This window comes from Martes martes (assembly GCF_963455335.1).
Source record: "Martes martes genome assembly, chromosome: 10".
In the NCBI taxonomy this organism is placed as follows: domain Eukaryota; kingdom Metazoa; phylum Chordata; class Mammalia; order Carnivora; family Mustelidae; genus Martes; species Martes martes.
Window position 1 is genome coordinate 17956411 of NC_137898.1, and position 21415 is coordinate 17977825.

Genomic DNA, 21415 nt, shown 5'->3' on the forward strand with positions numbered 1-21415 from the left:
ATATTCTGATCTGCAGAGTTGGAGGACCAGATTAGTAACATTTCAATAAGGGGATTCTACTCATCATTAGTACCCCAGGCTAATGAAGGATCCATCTCAGACAAAGGTGAGGGAGAGAGAGATGATGCTTTCATGTCCTGCAATTTAGTGTAAACTGTTAAGAAGAAATTTAAGTTGCATATAATAATTTGTCTGGTCAGTAACATAGGACATGAATAGATTAAACATAATTTTAAACATTCAAATTAGTTTTATTTTGAAAATTTTTATAGCCTTGCAGCTCTCATCATGAGAACATGAATTCTTATTGAGAATGGTTATTTCTTTCCCTGCTATACCTGTATCCTCTATCCATAACTGCTCATTTTTTCCATAGATTTTTCATGGCATTTTTTACCTCCACATTTCTCAGTGTATAAATCAGGGGGTTGAACATGGGTGTCAAAATACAATAAAACACAGCCACTATTTTGTCTATGGACAAAGTAGATGATGGCCGCATATAAATAAATATACAAGGCACAAAGAACAGGGCAACAACAGTGAAGTGGGCCCCACAGGTAGACAGGGCTTTGCGTCTCCCCTCTGCACCATGGCACCTCAAGGAATGCAGGATGACAATGTAGGAGGCAGCCAGCATGAGGAAGTTCAACAGGCAGATCACACCACTGTTGGCGACCACCAGCACACCGATGACATAAGTGTCGGTACAGGCGAGTTCCAGCAACGGGTACAAGTCACAGACAAAGTGATCGATCACGTTAGGGCCACAGAAGGGCAGCTGAAGGACCAAGAAGAGCTGAACCAGTGAATGCAGGAAGCCTCCCAGCCAAGCCACGCCCACCAGCAGGGCACAGAGATGCCTGGTCATGATGGTCATGTAGTGCAGGGGCTTGCAGATGGCCACGTAGCGGTCATAGGCCATGACTGTGAGCAGGATTATTTCAGTTCCTCCCAGTAAATGGGCAACAAAGAATTGAGCCAGGCAGCCCTCAAAAGAGATGGCTCTCCCCTCATACAAGGAGTCAGCAATGAGTTTTGGGGTCATACATGAGGAATAACAAGTATCAATAAAAGACAAGCATGAGAGGAAAAAGTACATAGGGGAGCCCAGGGTGGGACTAATGATAATGGTGGTCATGATAAGTAGGTTGCCTCCAACAGAGACAAGGTAGACGATCAAAAAGAATACAAATAAAACTCTCTGCACCACAGAGTTTTGTGAGAGTCCCAGCATGAAAAATTCCGTGATGTTTCGTGGACTATCCATGAATCCTGAGCTACAGCAAGGACTTGGGTGAAAAGAGATTCACCAAGAATAATTTGTTACTACCTCTCTCAAGGAATTTCAGAAAGTTGAGGGAAATCAGTGTTTGTGGAATAGCATTATCCCAAATCCTGAGTCTCAAAGCAGGAACCTGCTAATAATACAAATCATTTTCTGTATTTCTAATTAATAATTTTGACTAAGTACAAAGTTAAATAGCAGAAAAAATAAACAACTCCTAAAATATTACATCTCTTGCATTTTAACCAATTGAGAATGAATTCTGTTTTCTTTTTTTTTTTTTTTTAAGATTTTATTTATTTATTTGACAGACAGAGTTCACAAGTAGGCAGAGAAGCAGGCAGACAGAGAGAGAGAAGCAGGCTCCCTGCTGAGCAGAGAGCCTGATGTGGGGCTCGATCCCAGGACCCTGAGATCATGACCTGAGCCGAAGGCAGAGGCTTTAACCCACTGAGCCACCCAGGCGCCCCTGAATTCTGTTTTCTGATTGAAAATATCTTCATGGGGTTTTTGGTAACAAAAACTGTAATATGTATAAATTTTAGTTTATTAAAAATAACCACTTATGTGAAAATAATTTTCCTAAATATTTTTTGTAGTTGTTTTTTTAGAGTCACACTTTCAGTTCCCAGTTGCACTTTGCAATGTACATGGGCATCTCCTCAAAACCTGACTTCCTCATCTCAACCCCAACTCAACTTGCCCCCCTTCTGTATTTCCTCCAACACCCACCACAAACATGGGAGTAAGTCATTCTTGACTTTTCCCTTTACAAATCCATCTCATAATTTCAAAATTCATCACCACACCTTGTCAAATATTGTTCCTTAACTTTCATCCATTCATCCCTCCATTTATTCCAGAACATTCTGAGCACCTACAATACCCCAATCATAGTTCTCAGCACTATACTTAGATCAATTAACAAAATAATCTGATGGATGCTCCGATAACACCATAGCTGTTCTCTCCTGCCTCATATCTCACCCAGACACCTGTTCAATCAGTCACACTACAGGCAGTAATATGTGTAAAATTCAATCATTCAATCATGTCATCAACCAGCTTAAAATCCTTCAAAAGCTCCTCTTTAGCTTCAAGATAAAATCTAAGCATGACCTACCTGTGTTATCCATCCTTGTCCAATACCATATACCTTGGTCATATTAAACTATCCTAAATTCCGTGATCAAGTCACACTCACTAACACCTTGTTGCCATTCACATGCTATTCCCCCAATCTTTCCCAATTCTACTGGCTTACTCCCATACATCCTCCAAAACTGGGCTCAGATATCATCTCTACAAGAAAGATGGTCTCTTCCCTCATCCCAAGCTAGATTATAAGGACTTGCACTGTATTCCTACAGCACCCAGATCACATCTCTATCCTAGCTCTATGTACACACTCTTTGCACACACACTATGTTGTACTGGTCTCCCTCTATCTTCTCACCCTATTCTTAAAGTATTTTGAAAGAGGATTTTTTGTGTTTAATATCCATATTGCCAGACCTAAAACAGTGGTCGATGACTATTTGCTAAATGAATTTTTTTAAAAAAGGAAACTTACAATACCTTGATCTAAGGAGGTTGATAAGTTCTTAACAGAATTAATTACTTTCTAACATAGTACACTGATAGAACCAATAGTATTCTTAACAAGTCGTCTGGTCTGTCCTTCTGCATCATCTGGTCCTCTTTCCCCTGCTTTGAATGATGCATATGTTTAATGCCTGGATAGGATTAAAGAAAGTTCCTGCAGGGAGAAAAAAAATGTGTCAAAATCTCTTCTCTCATTTGGAAAACTCCCACAATCCTAAGTGACTGGGTTCAAAAAACAAATAATGGATCTCATCCATTTATGGGCTATAGGAGACCTCTTGAAACATCACTTCCATTTTCTTTTCTAAAAAGTCACTAAGGTTAGTTTTTTGGTATGATAAGCTGGTGTAAACATCTTTGGCTTTCAAGTGCTAACATTTTGATCTAGAGATGTTAAATAGCTGACCCAAGTCACAGAAGTTAGGTTGTGGGAGACTAAACACAGATCCCGTATCTCCTGACTCCCCAGTTTGTCCCTCTCTACTACAACATCACACACTTCAGAACCCAGATTGCTCAGTCACAGAGTGGACAAAAGGAGCACAAGGAAAGATAAAGCTGCTAGCTCTGGTTTTTGCTAAGGCTGTGTATCAGCAGATCCTCTTAGGAAAAGGGAGGGAAGTAATTACAAAGATAACTCATGCTGAGTAGACAGAGTTTAGAAAATAATATTTAAAGAGAAAAAAATTACTCAGTACCACCATCCAAAAATAAAAAATCTTGCCAACTTTCTAATATATTTTACTTCAATTCTTTCTCCTATCTACAGATTTTTGTTCACTTTTCATTGACACTTTTGAAATCACACCATATGTTATCACACCATATATTATCCTGATGAATATAAACATTTCCCATATTATTATAAGGTATTGTTTTAATGATTGCCCATTATTCTGTCAAGTAAATGTACATAATAATAGTCATTTTTTTCCTAATACCACAAAAAAATCTCACCGTGCATTAAGTTATCTCTGGGTCCCTAGGATAATTTCTCAGATTTATAGACTAAACAGAGGGATATAGATATTATAAAGACTTTTGATATCTCTCACCAAAAAAGGCAGTCCCCAATTTATATAACTGACACCAAAATAGAGATTACCTCTTTCACTCCAGCTAATAATGGATATCAGGATTTATTTTTTGCTAAACTTCTCACTTTTTTAAATTTGTATTAGTTTGACCACTGGAATGTTGAACAACTTCCTATGTTTTACTATCAAATATATTTTTCCCTTTCAGAAATTGTTAAAGCTACAAAGAGTAACTTAGAGGGAAATGAGAAATAACTAATAGATGATCAGGGTTTCTAAATCTCAGCCCCTTAGATGCCAGCTCTTGAGTGTTCTGTCAAAGCAGTTGTTGAAACTGGTAGAGAAAACTTTAAGTCTGTATAATTGGGTCTCTTTGAATGTGTAACTCCATGCTTTATTATGCACCATACTGTTTCATCATTACAATGAGATAGAAATGTGGGTTTTATTTTCTCCTTCGCAGATGATAAAATTAAATATCAATAATTTTCTTCTCCTACATACTATCCCAGGGCTATAAGTGGTAGAACAGAATTTGACCACAGCTCCTTCTGATATCAAACCCACACGGTATTCACTGTGCCATTCCCTGACAGAGAGTTTCTAGCTTCTTTCTCTCCCAAGCAGTACAACAGGAGTCAGAAGTCTGGGTTCTAGTGCTGACTCTTCTCTGAGGTAACTGTGAAACTTACGAAAATCCCCTTCATCTTCCTGAGCCATAGTATTCCTCCCTGTCAAGTGAGGAGAGCTGGTGGTGTGGCCTAGTGCTTTCAGCAGTAACTGGCTATGCCCATTAGTCAACACAACTTCTTCCTTGCATTCATGAGCAGCTGCACTCACTTTACAACCTCCCCATTATCTCAGACACTTCCTAATGGTGTGACCTTGAGCAGGTTTTTAACCTCCCTGTGCTTCATTTCCTCTTCCTTGTGCTATCCAGAGGAATAAAATCTGTTTTCACTTTTTCCCTGTTAACCCCACAGGGAAACAGGGACCCTCAGGGACCTCTCTAGTCCAGATGACTCCTTTAAGGCCCTGGCCACCAACCCACTGATTCTGGCCTGTGCATCTCCAAGATGAGTTATCTCAGCTGTTACAAAGAATTCTAAACATTCTGCATTCACCTTGAAAGATGAGCTACTATCACATGAGCAGACTTTCACATTCAAATTATTTGTGAGTCATATAAATTCAGAGTTTATCCCCAGGCCCCTGGATTCACAGTAGGTTTAAAGGTATGCCCACTCATTCATTCAATCAACAGATACTATGGGCAGCTATACTGGGCTGGTGGCTGAGGAAGCAGAAGCTGAAGTCAGCTTGGTCCCCATTTCACAGAGTGTAGGGTATTCAGACTGTGATAGAATAAGAATTGGATGATCATGAAGAAGAGTCCTACCCCAAATTGGATGTGATTTAGGATGTAAACTACCCTTAACTTTTACCAATGCTAACCTCAGTTCCCCCAGCACCACGTACTGTCTGTCTCACACTACACAGATAAACTTAAGGTTCACCTGGGTCTCTTGCTGCCTCCACCTCATGGGCCCTGGTTGGTAGCACTCAGGCCTCCCCACCATCTGCCCCACCCTACCCCACCACTGGTCTCCCTCTGCTGCAGCACTTTCCCCACCCTATCTGAGCTCTCCTGACCTTAGATCCCCTTTATTTCAAGTTCTACCATGCCCTTCTTACTATCTAAGCTCCAACCCTGATATCCAAATTGTGGATCGGGCTTACAAATTTCAATGCACTGACCAGTATTGATGCTTCCAGTCCTCAGCCATAATTGTGAGATTCATAAACAGAGAAAGTCAAATGAATCACAAGAATTGCTTTTACAGAATGCTGCAGAATCTCAGAAGATGGTGCTGGGCAACTGCCAGGTAAATCCAATGATCCTCACGGAGAAACATGGCTGAGAATATATTTCTGATTAAAAAGAAGCTCAGTCTTTTTAGGAAAGAGCTTGAGAACACTCTGTATTATCTGTCTGCTTATATCCTTATGAAATAAAAAAAAAAAAAGGCTGGCACAGGACAGGTGAAGAAATCATGTAAAAGAAGTTTATCTCAATTCCAAATGGGTGGAGAACTCACTATATGAGACTGGGACATTCCAAGTCTGGGTCTGATGGCATGTTCTTATTGCTACTGGATCCTGAGAGTTTAAAATAGCCATCAAATCATGGAGGTCTCAGCAGCTCCAATCAGCCAATTTGAGCCTCAGTTTCCTCATTTGTAAAATAGTGATGTCAATACTCTACTTGACTCTGAAGGGTGCTGCTAAGATCCGATAAGAAAGTAAATGAAAGACTGTGGACACCTTAAAGTTCTAAGAAAAAAAGATGTAAGTTGGTGATTATTATTATTATTTGTGTTTTCTTTTCTCGATTCAAACCCTAATACCAAGTAAAAGATAGGATTTTGGTAACTTTAAGCAAAATTCAGAAAAGAGAAAGATAAAATCAGGATCATTAGAAGGAATCAAATGGGTTATTCCATTGTCTTTTTGCATGAAAAAACAGAAAATTTGAATTTAACAGAAAAGATATCAACACTGAGAGAAAACTTACTTGTACAGCCAAGTTGAAATACTTAAATAATGTACAATTTATTCTTTTACTTAGACATTTTCTCTAGAAAAAGGACTGAAAATTTCTGAAGTACCAGTTGAAATTTCACATTCTACCTATAAGAGATCCCAACATGCCACATTTTGCAATGACCATAGGACTGAACTCACCTACAGTTGATCCTAAGTCTCTGTTGGCTCTCTGGGGTCAGAGCAGGGAGGAGTATGACAGGGAGAGATAGCTGCTCCATCACCTAAATGACCCCAGCTCTAATGCCCTAATGTCAGGCCTTTTGGATGAAATCACTAACTACATGACCTGACCAGACTGGGAATCCCATTGTCCTTCTTGCCCTGAAAACTGGAACAAGTTGAAAGTGACTTCCCTGAGTGTCTGAGCTGGAGAGTCAGTACCTGAAAGAGACAATCTCCCTTCTCCCAGCCAGCTGGAAGAAGCTGGCACTGGACCAGGAATTTAAACACCCTAGTCCCGTGAGACCCTGCCTCAGAGGCTACCAAGTCTCCTGATGTGGCTCAAGGCCAAGGCGTGAAAATACAGAAAAGTGGACAAAGTTTGTCACAAACGCTGAACTTGCGGCCCCAGATTTTCCAATCTTCCACAGAAGTACTTCATGTAACCATCCAAATAAAATAGCTTACCATACTCTCTTGGGTGCCAGCAGGAAGTCACGCCCCTCAAGGATTCTGTTCCAGGTTTTTCCCTTTGGGCAAATTATTTAACCTTAAACCTCCTGTGCCTCAGTTTCCCCATCTGTAAAATGGTGCTAAAAATAGCTTCTAGTGGGGTACCTGATGTACAGCATGGTGACTATGATTACCAATACTGTATTATATACTTTAAAGTTGTTAAGAGTGTAAATCTTAAATGTTATCACACACACACAAAAATGGTAAGTATGTGAGGGCATGGAGGCGTTAACTAAACTTATTGTGGTAATCATTTCTCAACACATACATATATCAAATCATCACATTGTTCACCTTAAACTTACATATGTTATTTGTCAATAATCTCTCAGTGAAGCTGGGAAAAAAAGAGTGCCTACCTCACATGGTCAATATGAGACTAAAATGAGATCATTTACATAAAATGCTTAGAACAATGCCTGGCACATACTACACAAGCCTTTGCTGTGTAAGCACTGCTATCACTACTACCATTACCAACACCATCACCATCATCATAATCAGTGTTACTGTTCCCTAACCACATGCATCTAGCCACCTCACCACCACTTCTGTGCTACTCCAATGTCTCCCTTTCTTCTCTTCGGCGTGTGGACACTGGACTGCATTACAGAAACTGAGGATGTCATAAAGCAAGAATAGTGATAAAAATATCCTAAATGTAAGTATCAGGCACAGTGCTCCCAGTGGCCACCAACCACACTGCCTGCCAGGGAGTCTCTGGACTACCCTGTCTCCATCTTCTGGGGTCCTGCTTCCAGTCTGGTCCTATCCCACTTGCCAAGTCTTCTCTTCCCTCCCCCTGCCCCATATCCAGAACCCCTTATGTCCATCTCCAGCCCTCCAGGAGAAAGTAAAAATCAATGAGCATCACTATAACTTTTCCACCAATGATAGTCACCGTTTTGCTTTTCTTACTTTATGTTAGTAAGTAAAGCAAAGCAGCTTATGGTTAGGAAAATGTTTTTCTTTGAAAGCTTAAGATGAATTCTGACATTGTTCTTAGTGTGTTGAAAGACTCGAGTGTCATTTTTTTAAGTATGAATCCAAAAATCTTCTAAAATTTTTCCTAATGAAATTCCCAGGAGCATCCATCCATGGCCCTCACACCTCCATGGTATTTTTAGCATCCCAACTCTCAAATGATGGTCTGTGAGGCTTGGCTCTACACTGTAGCATGCTGGTGCATGGTGCCACCTGCTTCATGCATTTGTCTATTTCCTCCTCCCACTGGTCATATATCACCCAGAGGGTGCATAAAAGAACTGTAAAAATGAAACTCTAGGCAGGCTATTGAATTTTTATTGAAATTGTGGAATATAAAATCTGGTAGGGCAATGAAAATTTTATACAGCTCTAACCTCTCATTTTCACAGAAAGAGAATAGTCATTCAGAGAAGCCAATGAAAGGGTGGGGGAATGGAGAAATCAAGAGCTAGGATCCAGCTCAGAAAATCTACAGTGTTGTCAAAACCACTTCACTTCTCTAGCCTTCAGTCTGCCCATCCTTCCATCTAAGAGGAAGCAACACCTTTGAGCTGACATTACACACAGTGGAATTTAGGATTCAGGATGATTAAATAGAAAATACACACATAACGTATCTTCTAACCTCATAGCATAGTTAAGCCAGTAGATATAATAACTCATTTTGTGAATGTAGTTTGGGATCAGAAAGCTTTCTCAGCCAAAATCACAAACAACAAAAAGTGAAAATCAACAAATGGGACTACATCAAACTCAAAAGCTTTTGCACGGCAAAACAAACAAAATGAAGACAACCTGAAAATGGTAAAAATTTTTTGCAAACCATGTATCAGATAGAGGGTTAATATCCAAAATATATATCAGCTCAACAACAACAAAAAAAAAGTGTAATGAGCATAAGAATTAAACAGACATTTTTCCAAAGGGGACATCAAAATGGCCAACAGACAAAGAAGAAGATGCTCTACATCACTAATCATGAAGGAAATGCAAATCAAAATCACAGTGGGCTATCACCTCACACCTGTTAGAATGGCTCTCCTCAAGAAAACAAGTAACAGGGGTGACTGGGTGGCTCAGTGAGTTAAAGCCTCTGCCTTTGGCTGGGATCGAGCCTCACATCAGGCTCTCTGCTCAGCAGGAAGCCTGCTTCCTCCGCTCTCTCTCTCTGCCTGCCTCTCTGCCTACTTGTGATATCTCTCTCTGTCAAATAAATAAACAAAATCTCGAAAAAAAAAAAGAAAAGAAAAGAAAAGAAAACAAGTGACAACAGATGCTGGTGAGGATGTGCTGAAAAGGGAACCCTTATATATATTGTTAGTGAGAATGCAAGTTGGTCCAACCGTTATGGAAAACAAATAGGAGGTACTTCAAGAAATTAAAGATTGATCTACCATGCAATCCAGCAATTCCACTTCTGTGTATACACCCAAAGGAAATGAAGACAGGATTACAATGAGATATCTGCCCTCCCATGTTTATCATAGCATTAGTCACAATAACCAAGACATGGAAACAACCCAAATGCCCATCAGCGGATGAATATGGTACATATATACAATGGAATATTATTAATCCATGAGAAAGGAAGAAATCCTGCCATTTGTGACAACATGGAAAGACCCTGAGCATGTTAAGAAACATAAGTGAGACAGAAAAAGTACTATATGATATCGCTTGTATGTGGAATCTACAAAAGTTAAACCTGCAAAAAACAATTAGTGAAATGGTAGTTTTCAGGCGATGTGGGGGTGTTGGGATAAGAGTGATGTTGTTTAAGGGTACAAACATATAATAAATAGTAAATAAGCCATAAAGATCTAATGCACAGTATAATGAATATAGACAATATTGTATAATTATATTATGTGCTAAATAAATCTACATCAATAATCATATTACAATATACAAATGTATCAAGAACACACAGTACACTTTAAACTTACACAATGTTACACGTAAATTTATTCAGTTAAAAAATATTTTTAGTTAAATACAGAATTACCATATGACCGAGAAATTCTACTCCTGGATATATATCCAAAAAAAATTGAAAACAGATATTTAAGCAAGTACTTACATGCAAATGTTCATAGAGCACTGTTCACAATAGTCAAAAGGTAGAAACATTCCAAATATCCATCAACTGGTGATTGAATAAACATATGTGGTCTATTTATACAATGGGGTATTATCACCCATAGAAAGAAATGAAGTAATGATACATGCTACAATGCAATGAATCTTGAAAACATTACAGTAAGTGGTAGAAGCCACATATGATCACGTAGGGATTCCTTTTACATCAGATATCCAGAATAAGTAAAGCCAGAAAGAGAAAGTGGATTAGTGGTTACCAGGGCTTAAAGTAAGTGAAGAATGATACTTATTGTTAAAGAAGTATGGGTTTCCTTCGCGGGGGACGGGTGAACTATTTTGGAACTAAATAAAGGTGGTGTTTACACAACAACTTGAATATACTGTCACTCTACACTTTTCAGTGGCCAATTTTATGTTAATGCAGATTTTATCTTAAAGAAAAGGAGATGAGGGGCGCTTGGGTGGCTCAGTGAGTTAAGCCTCTGCCTTCGGCTGGAGTCATGATCCCAGGGTCCTGGGATCGAGCCCAGCATCAGGCTTTCTGCTCAGCAGGGAGCCTGCTTCCCTTCCTCTCTCTCTGCCGGCCTCTCTGCCTACTTGTGATCTCTGTATGTCAAATAAATGAATAAAATCTTTAATTTTTTTTAATTCATTTGACAGACAGAGATCACAGGTAGGCAGAGAGGCAGGCAGAGAGAGAGGGAAGCAGGCTCCCTGCTGAGCAGAGAGCCTGATGCGGGGCTCGATCCCAGGACTCTGGGATCATGACCTGAGCGGAAGGCAGAGGTTTAACCCACTGAGCCACCCAGGCGCCCCTGAATAAAATCTTTAAAAAAAAAAGAAAGAAAGAAAGAAAAGGAGATGATGTAAAAAACATTGAACACTGCCTTACACTTATCATGCACTCAGTAAATGTTAGCAATTGCTACTATGTGATAGACACTGTAGTAGGTGCTGAGAATACTACAGCTGACAAGGCCAAAAGGGTTCCTGCCCTCAAGGTGCTTAGTCTGGTAGAGGAAAGAGAGTAAACAAGCAAAGAAATAATTACATATTGCAACAGTGTGAGGGTGAAAAACGATGGTGGATTAATAACGTAGTAATCTTTTAACTTCTTAATCTACCTCTATTACTAAAAATTCTGATTTATAATACATTTATAAATCACCTACACATGCTGTTTAACAGTTATTTGATATACTTTAAATATATCAAAAAATGTAAAGAATGAGAAGTTGAAATTAAATATTTTAAAACATGTTGTTAACCTTAATGGCTTTATATTTTATACTATAATGCAAAATGTACATTTTGAATGAGATTTATCAACATCCAGAAGGGATTCTGTGTGTGTGCATTTGCATTTTTGGTATTATTTTCAATATAAGAATTATTTGCAAGAAGCTTTTATATTTTTTTAAAGATTTTATTTATTTATTTGACAGACAGAGATCACAAGTAGGCAGAGAAGCAGGCAGAGAGAGGAGGAAGCAGGCTTCCCGCTGAGCGGAGAGCCTGATGTGGGGCTCGATCCCAGGACCCTGGGATCATGACCTGAGCTGAAGGCAGAGGTTTAACACACTGAGCCACCCAGGCGCCCCAAGAAGCTTTTTTTTTTTTTTTTAAGATTTTATTTATTTTTTGTGAGAGACAGAGAGAGAAAGAGTGACCACGAATAGTGTGGAGAGGCAGAGGAAGAAGCAGACTCCCTACTGAGCGAGGAACCCAATGCAGGACTCAATCCCAGAAGTCTGGGTTCATAACCTAAGCCAAAGGCAGACGCTTAACTGACTAAGCCACCCACGCATCCATGTAAGAAGCTTTATTTTTCCTTTGTGGAATTTTTTTTATTAACATATAATCTATTATTTGCTTCAGGGGTACAGGTCTGTGAATCATCAGTCTTACACAATTCACAGCACTCACCATAGCACATACCCTCCCCAATGTCCATAACCCAGCCACTCCATTCTCCTCCAGCAACCCTCAGTTTGTTTCCTGAGATTAAGAGTCTCTTGTGGCTTGTCTCCCTCCCTGGTTCCATCTTGTTTCATTTTTTCCCTCCCTTCTCTCCCCCAGCCCTGCCTCTCAACTCTTCTGATACGAAGAATTTAAGAAGCTTTTAAACACATGTCCATTTCAAGATGATTAAGCTAGATAATATAATGGAATCCACTAAATGAGATTCATGTTAAACTGTAGCTCACTAAAACATGCCCAAATTTACCAAAGAAATGAATTCATCACTAACTTTCCCCACAATGTGGAATTCCCACTCTTCTTTAACAAGATCTCAAACACCTTACATAGGATATGGCAGTTCTAGCATGGAGATCACCTAGGGGCTCACTCTCAACCTATAAATTAAACATGGCACTATAGGAGTTTTATGTAGAAGCATTACAGGAGACTAGGTTCTCCAAGAAATCTCAATGTAGAACAAGCAGATCCAGTGCGGACCTCTCAAGTATAAGGGAAGACCCCCAAGGATGCTCCTCCCACCACTGAAATTAAAATATGAATATATTTCATAAATTTTAAAGTCTTGATCAAATGGACCATATATGTATATATATACTCTTTCACTAAAACTGACTCAAAAAATATATATAAAGCCTTAATAGTCTTTTTTTTAAGATTTTATTTATTTATTTGACAGAGAGAGAGATCATAAGTAGGCAGAGAGGCAGGCAGAAAGAGAGGGAAGCAGGCTCCCTGCTGAGCAGAGAGTTCGATGTGGGGCTCGATCCCAGGACCCTGAGATCATGACCTGAGCCGAAGGCAGAGGCTTAACCCACTGAGCCACCCAGGCACCCCAAAGCCCTAATAGTCTTATACCTACTACTAAAGTAATTGACACAGTAATCTAAAATATTCCCCCAAAATTTTTAAAATAAGAAAAAATAAAATATTCACAGAAAGAAATTTTTTTCTACTGAGCTAGATGAAAGTCATCTCTCATTGTTGCTTTATGTTTAATTTTTCACTAGTGGATTCACAAGTCTCATAAAATTGTTCATTCAGGCATTATTTTAAAGAAAAATGATAACACTCAATTTCCATAAGAATTCTTAATAAATCAAAAATAGAAAGTACTTTCTTAATCTGAGAAAATCTGCCTACCCAAAATCTGTGTCAAACATCATTCGTAATGGTAAAAGTTAGAAATATTCCCTTTAAAAATTAGGAACAAGAATCTTATTATCACTGATTACATCTGACATTGTGCTATAATTCCTACCCAGAGATGTTTTTCTAAAAAAAAGGAGAGAAAGAAAGAACACCAACAGCATTCCCAGAAGGTATGATCGTCTACTAGAAAACCCAAAGGTAGTTACAGAAAAATTATTAGCAATAGTAAGAATTTAGTACCATAGATGTCTATACAAATAAAAAATCGTTACACTCTATATGACACAAGTTAAAAGATGCAATTCTTTTTTTTTAAGATTTTACTTATTTACTTATTCATATGAGAGAGAGAGAGAGAGAGAGAGAGAGAGCAAGCATGAGCAGAGAGAGAGAGACCAGTTGACTCCGGGCTGAGTGTGGAGCCTGATGCAGGGTTCAGTCTCACCACCCTGAGATCATGACCTGAGCCAAAATCAAGAGTCAGATGCTTAACCAACTGAATCACCCAAGCCCCATGAAGATGCACTTCTTAAGGACACTGTTTACAATAGCAACAAAGCCCTAACGTCCCTCAAATAAATTTAATCCAAGGAGCTGGGTGCAGAAATACATCAATTTGATTTAAAACATTAAACACCGAAGTGAAAAAATAAAAATAAAGAGCACCAAAATAAGGGAGAATGTCAAGGTCTTTCCATACCCATCCATATCTTTCTAATCCTTTTTTTTTTTAAACCACAACATTTATGCACTTTCAGTGCCAACGGTTGCCCATATTGCCCTTGTGCTGGAGTCAATTTTCTCTATATAAGAGAAAGACTAAAGTGTCTGGGAATTTATGCCCCAACCAACCCCACAGAAGCCCTTAGCAAAAGTCTAAAACTCCAGTCACTTGCTTCTCATCAAACTCCAGGCATAATTTACACTCCAGGGTTCTCCTGCAAAATCAGTCTAAGGTGATCCTCTGCTGGAATTCACCTGAAAATACATCCTTGTTTATATTTCTCTCCTCTCGCCTGCTTCCTCTACTCTCTTTACAGTTTCCCTGGGAACAAACGTTTAATATGTCACTTACTAGTCGCAGAACTCTATGCTTTTAGATTTTTCAGAGGACTTTGTTTACAGTCACATGTAATCAAATCAGAGTTATCCCATACTTGTGAATATAATGTAAGTTCTTCCCAAAGTGATCTATAGATAGATATAATTCCAAACAAAATCTCAGTAGGTTATTTTGTGGAACTTGACAATTTAGATTTAAAATTGTCTAGAAGATTAAAAGACTCAAAACAGATAAGCTAGTCCTTAAAAAAAAAATTAGAGGAAATTGCCCTACCAGATAATAAGACATAAACTACAATAATTAAGAGAGTATAGTGTTGGCCCAGAAACATACTCATTCAAATACAGAAATCTGATATATGTCAGAAGTGGTACTGTAGATAAATAGAGAAAAGAAGGTCTATTCATTCAATAAGTGATGACAGAACACTTGGTTTTCCATATAAGGAAAAATAAATAAAACCAAAGCCTCTCCTCTTAATACCCAACAATTAATTTTAAGTGAAATAAGAACTTCAGTGGCAAATGCACAACTTTACAGGTTTGGAATAAAATATCAATTAATATCTTCTTGACCTTGACTTAAGAAAGTCATGTCTTAAATAGGTGCGAAAGAACTACCAATAATGGGCCATTTAAAACTATTAACTTCATTGGTGCAGCCACTCTGGAAAACAACATGGATGCTCTTCAAAAAGTTAAAAATAGAACTATCCTACAATCCAGCAATTGCTCTACTGGGTATTTACCCGAAGAATACAAAAATACTCATTCAAAGGGACACATGTACCCTGATGTTTATAACAGGATTATCTACAATAGCTGAATTACGGAAAGAGCCCAAATGTCCATCAATAGACAAATGGATAAAGAATACATACATATATATAGATTATATATATATACACATATATTTCATATATATAATATCATATATATCATTACATATATTCATATATATATTTAAAAAATGATGTGGATGGAGCTAGAGTGCATTATGCTAAGCAAAATTAAGTCAGAGAAAGACAAATACCATATGATTTCACTCATATGTGGAATTTAAGAAATGAAACAGATAAACATTGGGGAAGGGGAAAAAAAGAGAGAGAGAGGCAAAACAAGAAACAGACTCCTAACTCTAGAGAACAAGCTGATGGTTACCAGAGGGCAGGTTGGGGGGGATGGCGATGGGGATTAAGGAGCACACTCTTGATGAGCACCAGGTGGTGTATGAAGTGCTGAATCACTTCACTGTAAACCTGAAACTAATATTACACTGTATGTTAACTGGAATTTAAATAAAAACTTAAAAAAATGAAACTCCAGGGGCACCTGGGTGGCTCAGTCTGTTAAGTGACCAACTCTTTATTTCAGCTCAGGTCGTATCTTGGGGTCCTGGGATCGAGCCCCAAATTGGGCTCCATGCTCAGCAGGGAGTCTACATGGAGTTTCTCCTTCCCCCTCTACACTACCCTCCACTCCCACTCTGTCTCTAAAATAAATAAATCTTTTTAAAAAATGAGATATCAAAATGGAAAACATTTGAGAGATAGTTCATAACGAGATCATCAGAGTGGTAAACCACCAACAGTGCAAAGACATGTCACCTGTGCAGTGACTTCAATTCCAACTTTAACTGGCAGAGCCAAGGAAGAGACCCTAAAAGATAAGCACATGTTCTTCTCAACCAGCAAGTAACTGCAAGCTTCCAGGTTTTATGGTTAAGAAGACCTAAACCGGGATGCACTTAGAAGCCCAAGACAGAGTGTCCTCAATATATGACTTCTGTGAGCATTTTTCAAATCTTCACAATAAATCTGCCCTATCTTATGTTTTCTCATTATACCTTTCCTGTCACAGAACTCCTTGTCCTGTGGATTCTGACAAATAAAACTGCTCAGACCAGCCTTGTCCAGCATCCTTTGCTTGCATGCTGTCCTCCAATGACATTCCACACCAGAGGAGTCAAGCAGGGTCTCTCCTGCTAGTTCTCTCACTGGGTCATCACAAGCTGCTAGATTTGGAAGGAAGCTCATGGATTCCTCCTCCCACAGAAGGGGAATGGAGGGTGGAGGCTGGACTAGACCCACTTCACTCTCCTCTCACCCACTGGCTCCTCCCCTGCTGCCCATCCACAGCCAGCTTCCAGAACAGTAGCAGTGGTCAAAGAGAGAGATTACTACTTGTAACAACAGCAAAGCAAAGCTAGAGCAGTATCTAAAATTATACACAAGCAAGAAAATGAGCAGTAATGTGTTCCAGCTCAGTTCTCCACCTTCCTGATGTGTGATTTCTGTACAGACAGCCTGAGCAGAGCTCAGAGATCCCAGTGGGGAGAGGATGTTTCCAGAGTCAGCCAAAGTGAGCTGCCAGGGAAAGAAGCCTGTGCATGCCAGACATGCCTTGGTGACAGGAGATCTTGACGCCAGCACTTTGTCACCAAGGGTTATATTATTCTCTAGCAATTTCACATGCCCCCATCACATCTCTCCAACGTGATAAAGGCTATAAGCATTGAAGGTTTTTGAAGTGTCTCTTATGCCCCGTGTCAGACCTTCTTCAGAGCGGGGAACTCAGATGTATATGAGTTTTGTTATTTGATCCCTGAATCCTCCATTTGTGACTAAATCTATCTCAAAACCAAGGTATCACTGTGGGTGTCTTGTAAACAGCACAGAGGCTAAAGGATAAGGGGAGCAGGTATCTAGCACCAAAAAAGTAAGCTCTTCTTTTTGAAAATAATTCCAAAGCATGCTTCATAGAGATTAAGTGAATGAACCTACCTTGTTGCCTTGATTCTTAACTTTATTTTGTAGATAGAAAACTAACTTCCCAAACCTCAGCACACTTAGACACCCAAGTATAAGACGCTAACTCAATGTAAAAAGATTTTCTCCAAGACACATTACATGAAAACGTCAAACCAAAGATAAAGAGAGATGGAATGCCTGGGTGGCTCAGTCAGTTAAACGTCTGCCTTTGACTAAGGTCATGATCCCAGGGTCCTAGGATGGAACTCTGCATCAGGCTCCCCGCTCAGTGGGGAGTCTGCTTTTCCTTCTGCCTCTACCTGCCACTCCACCTGTTTTGTGCTCGCTCTCTCTCTCTCTCTCTCTGACAAATAAATAAATAAAACGTTTACCAAAAAAAAAAAAAAAAAAGATAAAGAGAGAATCATAAAAGGGTGGGTGGCAATTGTAACCTACAAAATAATGCCCATTAGGCTATCAGCAACCTTGCAGACCAAGAGAGTATGACAGGACACATTCAAAGTTTTAAAAGACAAAGGAAAAAAAAAAGGCAAAGTACATTCCAACTCACAAAGTTGTCCTTCACAAATAAAGAGAGGAATACTTCCACAAACAAAAGGTGAGGGAGTTCATTGTTACTAGACCTGCCTTGCAAGAAATGCTTAAAGGAGTCATCAAGCTGAAGGAACACATGCAAATTAGTGACACAAAAACTCACCAAATTATACAACACAGTGGTAAATGTAAATATACAATCAGATTTAGAAAACTCAAATTCTATAATAGGTTGATGTGACAACCACTTAACTATATTATAACAGTTGAAGGAAAAAGTATTAAGGTAACAATATGTACAGTAATTTATTAATAAATATACAACGTAAAAAGAGATAAACTGTGACATCAAAAATACATAAGTTAAGGGTGGATATCTTGTGTGCAATCAAAGTTAAGTTGCTATTAACTTAAAATGGATTATTTTATCTATAAGGTATCTTATGTAAGCCTCATGGTAAAAGCAAAGCAAAAACCCAGAGTAGATTCTCAAAAGCACACCACTAGAGAAAATCACCATTTTACAAAGGTAGGCAGAAACAGAAGGAGAAAGAAAAAATGGAAATAAAAAACAGCCAGAAAACAACAGATAGACATTAGTTTTACATATCAGTAATTCACTCTAAATATTAAGGGATTCAATCCAATCAAAAAGCACATGGTGACTGATTTGAATAAGGAAAAAAAAAGACCCAACTATGTGTCAATAGGAGATACACTTCAGATTTAGGGGCAAGTCAGGCTCAAAATAAACCAATAGAATAGAAATTCTGGGGCACCTGGGTGACTCAGTGGGTTGAGCCTCTGCCTTCAGCTCAGGTCATGATCCCAGGGTCCTGGGATCAAGCCCCACATCGGGCTCTCTGCTCAGCGGGGAGCCTGCTTCCCCCTCCCCCCTCTCTCTGTCTACCTCTCTGCCTACTTGTGATCTCTCTCTGTCAAATAAATAAATAAAATATTATAAAAGAAAAGAAAAGAGAAGAAATCCCATGCCTTGGAAAATAAAAGCAGGGGTAGCTATCAGACAAATCTACTGTGTCTGATCCTCATATCAGACACAATAGATTTTAAACCAAAAATAGTAACAAAGGACAAAAAAGATAATTTTATAATGATAAAGAAATCAATTCATCAAGAAGATATGACAAATGTAAGTATTTGTATTTCACCTCCAAGAGACATGGCGATTCTAACAATGCCCTACTGTCATGAAATAAAGCTCCTACTATGGAATTTCAGACATTAGAATTAGATTAATGGGGTAGGGACCCCAAATGAAGTAGATATGCTTTCCTGAGACTCCCACAAGATCACACCGGTAGGAAAAGACAAAGCAAAATATAAACTGCTGTCTCCAAGTACCAAGGACTTTCCACATACCACAGCATGCTAACACCAAGAGGTAAAAGGCATGAACCCAAGGTTGTCCCAGTAGAAGATGATAGGGTGGGAATTCCATTCTAGATGACCCCTCCTGAAGTCTGTGCACTATGAACTACAGACAACAAAAGAAGAAAAGAAATGCAGCTCAATTTTAAAGTCTCCAAAATACAACAATGAAAGAGTTATGATTGATAACATGGAGGGTAAGGGGTCATCTAACTATCACAAAAAATATGAATAAGTGAACTTTTGTTCTATTCTTCACAACTGACCAAAAACAGAATGCATATTTGGTCCTGTTCTTAATAACCTTGTGCATGTTTTCATTTTTATTCCACTCCTGAGTTCACTTTCTTCTCCCAAAGCTTCTTCATTGCATTTTTCACCTCTGTGTTTCTGAGTGTGTAAATGATGGGGTTCAGCATGGGGGTGACAACCGTGTAGAACACAGCCACCAGTTTGTCCTCAGTGAAGGTGGAAGATGGTCGCATGTAGAGGAAGATGGCAGGTCCAAAGAACAAGAGGACCACTGTGATGTGAGAAGCACAGGTGGAGAGGGCTTTGCGCCTCCCCTCTGCAGAATGATTCCTCAGGTTGAAGAGGATGACAATATAGGAGGATACCAAGATGAGGAAGGAGAAAACAGAGATTAAGCCACTGTTGGCCAACACAATAACTCCCTCTACAGAAGTGTCAGTACAGGCAAGCTTGAATAAGGGATGGAGGTCACAGAAATAGTGGTCGATCACATTGGGGCCACAGAAGGGCAGCTGAACAGCAACAAGGATCTGGACCATAGAGTGAATTATGCCCCCAAACCAGGAGCCAGCCACCAGAAGGCGACACACAGACCGGCTCATGATGTTTCTGTAGTGAAGGGGTTTGCAGATGGCCACATAGCGGTCATAGGCCATTACCGTGAGTAGGAAGATCTCAGTGACCCCAAAGAAGTGGAAGAAGAATATCTGAGCCACACAGCCCTCCAGGGAAATGGTTTTAATCTTGGCAAGTAAGTCTGTGATGAATTTAGGGACAACAGTAGAGGAGTAAGTGATCTCCACTAGGGACAGGTAGCTAAGGAAGAAGTACATGGGGGAATGCAGACTCTTACTGACATTGACTGTCAGGACAATGAGACCATTGCCCACCATTGTGGCCAAGTACACAAGAAGAAACACCACAAAGCACACTCTCTGTACCTCTGGATCCTGGAAAAGACCGATGATTATTAATTCAGTCACGTTATTTGTATTTGCCATGGAATCCAATTAGGTGTTCCGGACACAAGGTCGTGAGAGACCTGCAGTAAAACAAACACTGATTGCAACCGATTCACCTCACTTATAACATGTTAGACTGTGTAACTCACTTTACAATATACTAATCACCAACTCATTCATTTGGCCCATATGCACTCATTCAGCATTAAATATTAGCAATCTAACGAGTTTGTATATTAGAAAAGTAAGGCTCAAAGAGATCGGCTATGCACCCAGGGTCACACAGAAAGTGGTGAATTCTGGGTCTCAGAACCAGGCTTTCTGACTTCATCCGGGATTCTTTCCAGTTCACTGTAATACATTCTGAATTTGGAGGCTGTTCAAGTTCATAACCTTTATTATCTTCATAGCATTTGTTATCTTCACTGTATTTTGATACCTCTCTTCTTTTGGGAAAATCTCATGAGACACTTCTACTCCTAAATCCCTTGCTTCTTCTCTCTGCCTCAGGAAACATCTTCCTACTAATAATTCTTCCCTTTCCAAAAGGTCTTGAGTATGGTTTTCTCAACTCAATTATATCAGTCTTCAACTTACTCAAGTCAGATTCTTTTGCAGGCTGCAACTTCCATAACTTTGTTTGTATAACAAGTGTTCATATCCTCTGGAGAGACTTCAACTTACTAGTTTATCTCCATTTCACTATCACTTTCCCATCTCTTGCCCCACTGAGCAAACTACTGAGAGATCCTGAACTCTGAGAGTTTGTCTTCCAAGAGCCTTGTTATGATTGGCCAGCCTGCCTGTTCTGATTCCATGTTGGTAGTGAGCCTCAAAGTATACAAGACTTAAGATGTCTCCATGAGTTACTCCCCTGGAACAGATAATTACTGAGCACCTCTCATATATGTATAAACACACAAGACTATACAGAATAAATACAGATATGATACACACTTCAAGCTAAAAATGCCATGTGATTGAAAACAGTAGCTCTAGATTAAGGTGCCATGG

At 39.2% G+C, this 21415-nt stretch overlaps 2 protein-coding genes across 2 annotated transcripts; both read right to left on the reverse strand.

Moving 5' to 3' along the window:
• Positions 1 to 361: 361 nt before the first annotated feature.
• On the reverse strand, positions 362 to 1270 carry LOC308350293 (olfactory receptor 4C3D; the record flags this gene model as incomplete). Its single annotated transcript, XM_080815429.1, has 1 exon — positions 362 to 1270. One exon carries the CDS (start codon positions 1268 to 1270, stop codon positions 362 to 364), a length of 909 nt encoding a protein of 302 aa, XP_080671555.1.
• Positions 1271 to 19510: 18240 nt separating this feature from the next.
• On the reverse strand, positions 19511 to 20440 carry LOC308350264 (olfactory receptor 4B1-like; the record flags this gene model as incomplete). The annotated part of the gene is made up of 1 exon (XM_080815400.1): positions 19511 to 20440. The coding sequence occupies one exon, from the start codon at positions 20438 to 20440 to the stop codon at positions 19511 to 19513; it is 930 nt and encodes a 309-aa protein (XP_080671526.1).
• Positions 20441 to 21415: the final 975 nt, after the last annotated feature.